The sequence below is a fragment of the Ailuropoda melanoleuca genome, chromosome 13 (genome assembly GCF_002007445.2).
Source record: "Ailuropoda melanoleuca isolate Jingjing chromosome 13, ASM200744v2, whole genome shotgun sequence".
In the NCBI taxonomy this organism is placed as follows: Eukaryota; Metazoa; Chordata; class Mammalia; order Carnivora; family Ursidae; genus Ailuropoda; species Ailuropoda melanoleuca.
Window position 1 is genome coordinate 73,943,237 of NC_048230.1, and position 9,332 is coordinate 73,952,568.

Here is a 9,332-nt window from a genome sequence, read left to right on the forward strand (position 1 = left end):
GGGGCCGCAGTCCTGAAAATTCCCCCACAAGGGCCCACAGGCATCCCCCAGCTCTCAGGGGAGGGTAAGCTGCCGACAGGAAGACTGAATGATTGCCCCTGGACACACAGCTCTGGGAACCCGCAGGAGAAAGAAACCAGCCCTTCCTCTCTTGCTCAGCTGCCCATGTGATGATGGGGTTAGAATGCCTTCCTGGTAACTCAGATCCTCACGGGGGGTCCTGGGGCAGAGAATCCGCCAAGGCAAGAGGATGAGTCTTAGTTCTCAGAAGTCACTGACTTCCTTCTGGCTAAGCCCCACCTAAGTCACCAGCTGCTTAGGCGGCCAAAACCAGCAGCAGCCCCCTCTGTACCCCAGGACCCCTCCTGGCAATAGATCACAATGCCCCAGCTACCCAGTCCCAGAACGGCTGACTGAAGGGGGGCGGTGAGGAAGGTGTGGCGGGTGGGTGTGTGGGGAGGGGGAGATTCCCATGGAGCTCACTCTTGAGTGTCTGCCAGGGCCTCGCCCCCTCCCACACACCCACCCACTCCCACTCCCTCCCAACACTAGTCCTTCCTGTCACCTCCACCTCCCTCCATGACCCAGCTCTGCTTACCCAGGCCCAAAGCCCTTGCTTATCCTATCCCAGTCCCTCCCAGAGGCCTGGGTGCTGGGGAGGAGTCCCATAGTCCAGTGGGTCCATGTATGTCCCCCTGGAGCCCTAGCGTCACCCAGCTCTGGGACAGTGTCCTCAGGGGGCACTGGGGCTGACAATCCGCACAGTCTTTTCCACGGCCGGCCCAGCCTCACTGCTGCTGTTGCTACTGGTCAGCTTCCTGGCCTTCGACCTGCTCCACTGGTAAGTGTGCAGCCAGCTGGCAGGCAGGCAAGTGCAGGCAGGTGAGCAAGCGGTCAACTGCCCGAAGCCCAGCTGCCACCCTCTCTCTCCACAGGCCCGCAGGCCCCCGCCAGCCACAGCACACACTTCTCACGGGAGGCCAGAGTCAGGGGGCCGGTGAGGGTCCGGGACAGGAGGGGGCTGTACTCCTGCCTACGGTGGCAGTCACGGGAGGCGTCAGCCCCCAGGAGGCCCTGGGCCTGGGGCTGCTCCTGGGAGCCCGCGGCGTGCCCTTGGCCCTGCTTGGCCTGGCTTTTTGCCTCCATCCTTGGGCCTGAGTGCCCTCCAGAAATACACCGGCCGTGCTGCTTCCCCAGATCGCCTTTTCCTCCGTCCTGGGTTGAGCAGGCAGTATGGTTCCCCTTTATCTCCAGCCTGAACTGCAGGGGACATTTGGCCCCCCAATATGGGCAGCAGATACCTGGGTCTGAGCCTAAGACAACAATAGAAGGCGAGCTAAGGGACAGGGAGCCCAGGGCAGGATGTGGCAGTCACCTCTGAGCTTGTGAGTTGGGGGTGGCCATTCTGGCCTCCTCTGTGGTTCTAGAGAATGAGTGTCCAGAAGGACTTACAGGAGAGCAGAATGGGACTGGAGATCAGTTAGCAGGGGAGGAACAGGGATCCAGAAAGGGCTTCCCACAAGAAAGCCCAAGAATCTGCATCTGTGGACTCACCAGACACCCCTGCCAGCCTGGAGGGTCCGTGGAGAGGGATTCAGGTGAGCCTCACATCCAGCAGAGGCTGGACCCCACCCCCACCCGCGTCACAATGGGGATCCTCGGGGGAGGGCGGGGGGGGGGTAAGGGACGGAGGGGGCTGCGCTCTGGCTGCTAGGCCATCCTGGGAGCTGCAGGAAGCAACATGACTTAGGTGGCTCTGCCCAGAGGTAAGACCCAGGCCCCAGCTCACAGCCCCCCCCCCCCGCGCTGGTACCCTCCTGACCCCTGCACCTCCACCTGCCCGAAGGTCCCAGGCGTCTCCAGGGCTGCTCCTGCAGCTGGCCCGGCCCTCTCCCCAGGTGCACCAGGCATGACGCAGCAGCCGCAAGTGGACACAGATGCCATCGGGGCCGGCGAGGGGCCGCAACGGGCCATGCCCTGGTCAGCCTGGATCACGCGGCAAGACTGGGTGCGCTGGTGCATGTGCCATGTGCCTCGGAGCTGGGCCCAGTGGTGGGCCACGTCGGGCTGGCGGCAGCCCCTCCAGCGTGTGGTGTGGGGACTGGAGGGGTTCTTCTACCTGCTGCTGGCGCTGATGCTGTGCCACGCGCTCTTCACCACCGGCTCCTACCTGCTGAGCTCCCTGTGGCCTGTCGTGGCCGCAGCGTGGCGCCACCTGCTGCCCGCTGTCCTGCTGCTGGTGCTCAGTGCCCTCCCCGCCCTGCTCTTCACCGCCTCTTTCCTGCTGCTTTTCTCTACACTGCTGAGCCTCGTGGGCCTCCTCATTTCCATGTCGCACCCAGACTACACCCAGGACTTGGACCAATAGAAGGGCAACCCCATCCCGCTGCCTGTGTCTGTTGAGCCCTGGCCTAGGGCCTGAGGACCCGGGGAGGGGGAGGGCAGTGGCTTCAGCAGGCCCCAGAACCCCCGTCCCTAGCATTGCTCGGGCCAGGGGTGATGTGGCCAGAGCTGCCCAGGTAGACTGGCCTGACCTCTGGCCACTCCCTCAAGCCGATGCTACAGGTATTTGGTGCGGAGCATCGGGGGCTTTGAGAAGAAGGGGCAGGGCAGAAGGGTGAGCCAGGGGCAGCGCTTGGCCAAGCCACCGAGAGTTCCCACCAGGGTGTGGTGACACCACTAGGGCTCCCTTAGCAACTGGCAGCCGCTTTTTCTCGCAGCTGCTCAGCTGTCTCAGCTTCGGACTCATTGAGAACTTCTAGCTCGGTAGCTCTGGACTGGCCATTCCCTCCACTAACCCCCACTTTCCCCAGGCTCTAGAAAGGGCCCACTGACAGAAACCTAGCTGAGAGAGGGCTGGCCAGAAGGCCCATGAGACCTCGACCAACTCACCTCCCACTCCTTTCTGCCCAGGCATCCCCCACTCCCTAGACTCCCTACCTTCTGCCTCAGTGAGCATCCCCAAGTCTGGGAAGGGGGCCAGCTAGGGTGGTGAGGATCCCAGAGGAGACCTACTTTAAGATTCCTAAAGTCTGTGATGGAAAAATGAACAAGAAGTCCCATTTCCCCACTTATACAATGTGTGGCCATGGCCAATTAATTCTTTTGAACCCCTGTCATGGGGTTGTTGTGAGTCAAAGGCAATACTACTTATGTGTGAGGTAAAGACCAGAAAACTGTAAGATATTATATTGAAGTCTGAGAATAATCTGTAGGCTCAAAGGGTCTTTTGACCCTGAAGGTGGTTGGTTGAAAGAGCGGGAAGCTCCCTTAGGCTGTCAGAGAAATGCTCTGTCATGCATACAGTTTTGGCCCTCTGATGGTAAACAGGGGTGGATGGGTGTGGACGAAATGTAAAAGGTCGTGTGACATGAAATCTTGAAACGTGCACATGTTGAAGTCTCCTGATTGTGAAATGCTTGGGGCTGGGGCCTGGCAACAGGACACGCCTGGACAGCTGTGTGAGTGGAGAAAGCAGAGCCCGTGGGTTTCCAAAGCTGTCCCGACTGCTGCTCACAGCTCCAGAAAGGTCTGGAAGGTGGAATCCCTTCATGCCCAGCATCCTGGCCCTTCACACAGTAGCTAACTCTCTAAACACGACAGTGATCTGTTATTACCAAGTAAGGCCCATGGTAGACAGTTCTACCCACAGCTCAGACCTGCCCACCGGACTCCCACCGGTTCCTGACCCTCCCTGTCTTCCAGTTGTGACCCCACTAGATAGCTAACCCTAAAACTTCTGCTCCTAAAACCTTAGAACCAAAGTTCCTCTCTCTTGCCGCCTAAACATACAGGCCATGAGTACTGGCCCCTAGAACCTAAGTTTATTTTTGCTAAAACCCATTTGCTGTGGAGTTTCATAACCACGTGGGCCACTGGTCAGAGGCCTTCAGCGTCAGTGCCCCAAACCTCAGGCACTGTCTTTCCTTCCCGTGTCCTTGTGGTTCTCCCTCAAATGTGGCCTGGTGGTAAGGACAAGGCAGGACATGGGGGTGGTAAAGCCTCATGGTTAGCATGGGCCCTGGGCTGTTGGCTGAGGATGGGTTTGAATCCCAGCACTGTTACTTTCTAGCTCCATGGCCTTGCTGGAAATTGCTAAACCTTCTTGAACTTCATTTTCCTCAAGGGTAAAACCAAGGCAAAAACACCTGTTTTAGGGCCCCTGAGGGGCTCGTGGCCTGTGGGCAAAATTCCTGGACTGACTCCTCACGCCACAAGCTGTAGCTATGCTACCCCATTTTAGAGATGAGGAATCAGGCTCAGGATCGCCGTTTGCCAGTGGCAAAGCCAGTGTGTTTGAATCCTGGTTCACCTTAGCGGGCTGCTCAAGCAAACTCGACGGAGGAAATACAACCGCAGGGAAGACGCTGGGGCTTCTCAATGCCCGTTCTTAAGAGCCCCTGTCAGGGACGGAGCCAGGATGTCAGTCTTGGATCTCTCACTGGCTTGGCTGGCCATTGCTGGCCAGGGATATCACTTCAGAGCCCCGGGGCCATTCTGACGAGGGAGAGAGGAGGTTTTGGCCCAGACCAGACACACTGCGGGGACAGGGGCAGGAAGGGTATGGGCAGAAGCAAGGAGAAGGCTGCCTTCCCTTCCCCACATGAATATACACCCTCCACCCTCCTGTGTCTGCTGGTAGAGGATAAGGTGGTACAGCTGGACTGCAGGGCTGATGGCCAATATTTATCAGATTAGGTCAACCCATACCCTGTGACCCAGCAATCCAACATGAAGTCTCATAGAGGCCAGTAAGGGCCTGGCTCCTCGGAGTGGTCCCAGCAGGGCCAGAAGTATAGGCATCACCTGGAAGCTGGCTAGAAATGCAGTGTCTCAGGCCCCACCCCAGGCCTGTGGAATCGGAGCCTGCATTTTAACAAAATCCCAGGTGGAATGCATGCCCACAAACGTTTGAGAAGCACTGCATAAGGGGATGTGTTTGAGAGGGAAGGTTGTGCTCTTGGTGGCGGCAGGAGATGGGAAGGGTGAAATGAGGTGGCTGGACACAGCAGTTAGGAGAGGAAGCTATACTATTGATCTCAAAATCCTAGCACTGAGAGGAAAGAAACTTGAATGAGAAACAACACAATTCCTTTTACACAATTTTAAATGTATTCTAGCAAAACTTTTTTTGTTTTTTCCAAGAACACGAAAAGAAAAGATAAACAGAATGGAAAGACCAACGCTAGGGGCAGGTACTGGGGAGGAGAGTATACAGACAGATAAAAGGGAAGTGAGGGATGTTGGTATCATGAACATAATTCCTGAAATTCCTTTAAATGTAGATAAAGTCACCAGCTTAGAGTTAAAAGGCTTAACAATGCAAGCCTGGGGCAAATGAAAAGGCTAGCAGCAAGGAACGCTAAGCCTTTCGCGTTTGGGCGGAGAAAGGAGAGCCGCCCCGCGCGGTTGGCCTGAGTGACCTGGAGGGTTGGGTGGGTGTCTTTGCCCGGCCTCCCGCACCGCAGCCCGCAGCCTGTTCTGATGGGGTGGGTGGGCGACCAGTCACCCGCGTGGCCTGGACAGAAAGATCAGGCGCGGCAGGAGGGACGGGGCAGAGGAGGTGTCAGCCGCGAGGACCGTGGCATCTGAGAGAGCGGAGAGGGAGCCACAGGGCATCCACAAATGCTGGGAGGCGCCTAGGAGCAGGAGAGTCGGGTGAGACTCTTCGCCCCACGTACAGAAAGCACGGAGTAGGAGCGGTCGGGACCGAGGGTCCGAGAGGGCGGCGTCGAGGGGGCTCAGGGGGCGGGGCCACCACTTGAGACAGTTGTCAGCGGCCACCCTGGAGAAGGTTGAGGGGTCCCTGGAAGGAGGAGGTGTGCGGCGCCGGAGGATCCTCTAAGCGCCAGCTGCGGGAAGCCGAGAGGGGCGCGCTCCCTCAGACTCGCGTGTGCCGGGGAAAGTGTGTCCCGGCTCTGGGGTGTGGGGAGCGGCTGTCCTCACCGAGAGGCCACAGAGGGGAAGGGTGGAGACCCGCTTCTGCAGGGAGGGGGAGGTGGCCTGCGGGGCTCGGGGAGGTCACTCTGGGAGCGGGAGCCAGGTGTGGGGCACTGCGGAATTCGTTCAGGTGCGCGGGAGAGGGGCCAGGGCGACGGCTGGAGGGTGTCGAACCGGGCGCGTTGACCGTGAGGGCAAAGCGGGGCGGTCAAGGGCCTGAGGCTGAAAAGGAAATGCTAAGACAACCCGGGGATCGGAGGGCTGTGGGCGCCCACAAAAGAAAGCTGCTAGCCATCCCCGGAAAGTCGGCACCCAGAGGAATCGCAACTGGCGGAGCCGGGGACCGACGATGCAAGGCGCGCCCCCTAGCGGAGATCTCCCGCCATGGCAATGAAGAGTCGGGTTTGGTCGGGGAGGAAGGGAAGGGAGAGGTCTCTCACAAGCCGGTACACTAGCACTGAGGGCGAGGGTGGATCCTGGCGCCAGAGAGGAGCATCTTCGGCCCACTGCCGTCACTGTAGGGGCTTCTTTGACTCCTCACCCCCTTCCCCAAATCTCCAGCCTGGGTCCGCCAGCCAGACACCCAGAGGCGTCAAGGGCCGAGTTGACGAGAATCCTGGAGAAGGGTCCAATCTAGCCGGTTTCACTGTGTCACGGGACTCTCGGCTCACCCCTAGTCTATGATCCCATTCCTCCTAGGGGAAAGAACTGTCCTTTGTGAGTTTTTGTCAGGGTTTGGATGCAACAAATTTAAACAAGTTTTTTTTTTTTTTTCCTGCTGAGCAAACATCCGTAATCTGGGTCTTGCTCCCTTTATACTGCCTCCTTACCTTTCGAATGTTTTCCATTTTAAAAATAAAAGAACTTGATTTAAGATCTTGTTGCTTCTACCATATTTTCTGGCCTGTCTCTTTAAATGTCTAACAAAAAACCTGCAATATTTCAAATTGATATGTGATACTGCATACTTGCAAAATACTTGTAACATACGTGAAAGTCATAAAGTCCTCTAAACTGAAGGATACCACATCCATCTAAAAGCCAGATGTTATCAGTATGTTATCAGGCCTCTCCCTCTGCATTCATCATCTAACTGTGCAAGCTGGGGTTCCCAGACAATGGCATATGCAATTGCTATTCATAGGCACCTTTACTTGATCTTGATTTAAAAAGAACTTCTTCTAAGGTGCTACCATTAAGAATTATGTGATTACTGTAGAATTTTGGTAACCTTTATCCAGTTAAGGAAACTCCTTTCCATTCCTGATTTGCTAATAGTTTTGATTGTGAATGGATATTGAATGATAAAATTGTTCTGTTTTGTTTTTTCTGCATCTACTACAAGGACAACTTGGTAATTTTCCTCTATTCTGTTTATATGGTGAATTACATTTTTAGGTGTCTTAATATTAAACTCTTCCTAAAAAACCCCATCCTGGTTCCTTTTTAACTGATGTACAATTCACACACACATTTCACGTGCAAGTAAAATGCACAAAGCTTGAGGGTACAGCTCGATGAATTTTTACATACTTCTATGTGTGTCCACATAACTACCACCCAGATCAAGATAATAGAACTTTTCCATCATCCCAGAAAGTTCCATTATGTCCTTTCCCAATCAATACCTCCCCCCCAAAGGTAACCTGTATTATGACTTCTATCACAACTATCACAACAGATTAGTCTATTCTTGAAACCATATAGAACAAAGTCATACAAAATGTACTCTAGTGTCTGGATTCTTCCAAGGTTACATGAGATTCATCCCTGTTGTTGCATCTCTCAGTAGTTTGCTCTCTTCTATCCCACTGTAAGGGAAACAACAATTTATTTATCTACTCTCTTGTTGAAGGACATTTGGCTTGTTTCTAAGTTTTGGCTACTATGAATAAAACTCATATGAATATCCTTGGACATGTCCTTTTGTAGACAGATGCACTCACTTCTTTTGAAGTGAAATTGTTGGATCATAGAGTATGTAAACGTTTAACTTTAGCAAATGCTGCCTAATAATTTTCAAAGTGATTTGTACCAAGCAGTGATTCCACTGCTCTTTTTCAGCCTAACCACCAAATTCATTGTTTGGGGTTTCTGCTCTCTCCTGGTCATCAGATATGGTATTTACATTTCTGTTTCTCATTTTCATTTTTGCTTGGGTGATTTCTGAGAGGAGGAGGAAATAACAACTTTACTCTATCACTTTCAAACTGCACAAGCTCTTTCCTTTTTATTTTTTTCAAAGATTAATTAATATATTTTAGAGAGGGGGGAGAGGCAAAAGGAGAGGGAGAGAAACTCAAGCAGACTCCCTGCTGAGCACGGAGCCCGACACAGGGCTCATCCCACCACCCTGAGATCATGACCTGAGCTGAAGCCAAGAGTCAGATGCTCAAATGACTGAGCCAACCAAGTGCCCTGAACTGCTTTCCTTTTTAAAGCCAAGAATGCAAGGGTGGTTTAACATTAAAACACACACACATAACAATTAATGTAATTCACCATATTATCAAATTTTAAAAACTATGTGATCATTTCAATAGATGCAGAAAAGGCATTTCACAAATCCAACATCCATTCCTGATTAAAAATAGAAAACTCTCAACCACCTAGGAATAGAAGGAAACTTCCTCAACTGTATAGAAGGCATCTATGAAAACTGGGGCACCTGGCTGGGTTGGTCAATGGAGCATGCAACTCTTGATCTTAGCGTTGTGAGTTTGAGCCCCACTTTGGGTATAGAGATTACTTAAAAATAAAATCTTAAAAAAGAAAAAAAAAGGAAAATAGCTAATCTCACACTTGGTGAAAAAACTGGATACTTTCCCCTTAAGATTAGGAAAAAAGTATGTCTGTTCTTACCATTTCTATTGAACACTGTAGTAGATGCCCTAGCCAGCCCATAAGGCAAGAAATATAAATAGAGGGGCGCCTGGGTGGCGCAGTCGTTGAGCGTCTGCCTTCGGCTCAGGGCGTGATCCTGGAGTCCCGGGATCGAGCCCTGCATTGGGCTCCTCTGCTGGGAGCCTGCTTCTCCCTCTTACACTCCCCCTGCTTGTGTTCCCTCTCTCGCTGGCTGTTTCTCTCTCTGTCAAATAAATAAATAAAATCTTAAAAGAAAAGAAATATAAATAGAAAGCATACAGGTTGGAAAGCAAGAAGTGAAGCTATCTTTATTTGCAGACAATAGGACTGTCTACATAGAGAATCCAACGGAATCTATAAAAAAGCTCCTGGAACTGATAAGGGAATTTAGCAAAGTAACTAATATGTACATCATCACCATTATGATACAAGACCCATACAAAAAAAATCAATTGTTTTTCTCTGTACTAGCAATGAATGATCAGAAATAGAAACTTAAAAAGCAGGATGCCTGGGTAGCTCAGTTG

General features: G+C 52.8%; 2 protein-coding genes across 2 annotated transcripts; both read left to right on the forward strand.

Annotated features, from left to right (window-relative positions):
* The first annotated feature begins 493 nt into the window (after positions 1-493).
* On the forward strand, positions 494-1,165 carry C13H20orf141 (chromosome 13 C20orf141 homolog). The gene is given in 3 exon segments (XM_002918779.3): positions 494-733; positions 736-841; positions 936-1,165. Coding segments are annotated over 3 exon segments (483 nt in total). The 5' UTR covers positions 494-579; the 3' UTR covers positions 1,159-1,165.
* Positions 895-2,657, forward strand: TMEM239 (transmembrane protein 239). Its single transcript, XM_019799215.2, has 2 exons — positions 895-1,598; positions 1,899-2,657. The coding sequence occupies exon 2, from the start codon at positions 1,910-1,912 to the stop codon at positions 2,366-2,368; it is 459 nt and encodes a 152-aa protein (XP_019654774.1). The 5' UTR covers positions 895-1,598; positions 1,899-1,909; the 3' UTR covers positions 2,369-2,657.
* The last annotated feature ends 6,675 nt before the right edge of the window (positions 2,658-9,332 follow it).

Bases quoted from the DNA above. Each gene is read 5' to 3' on its own strand.
- TMEM239 (XM_019799215.2), top strand. From the start codon at position 1,910: ATGACGCAGCAGCCGCAAGTGGACACAGATGCCATCGGGGCCGGCGAG.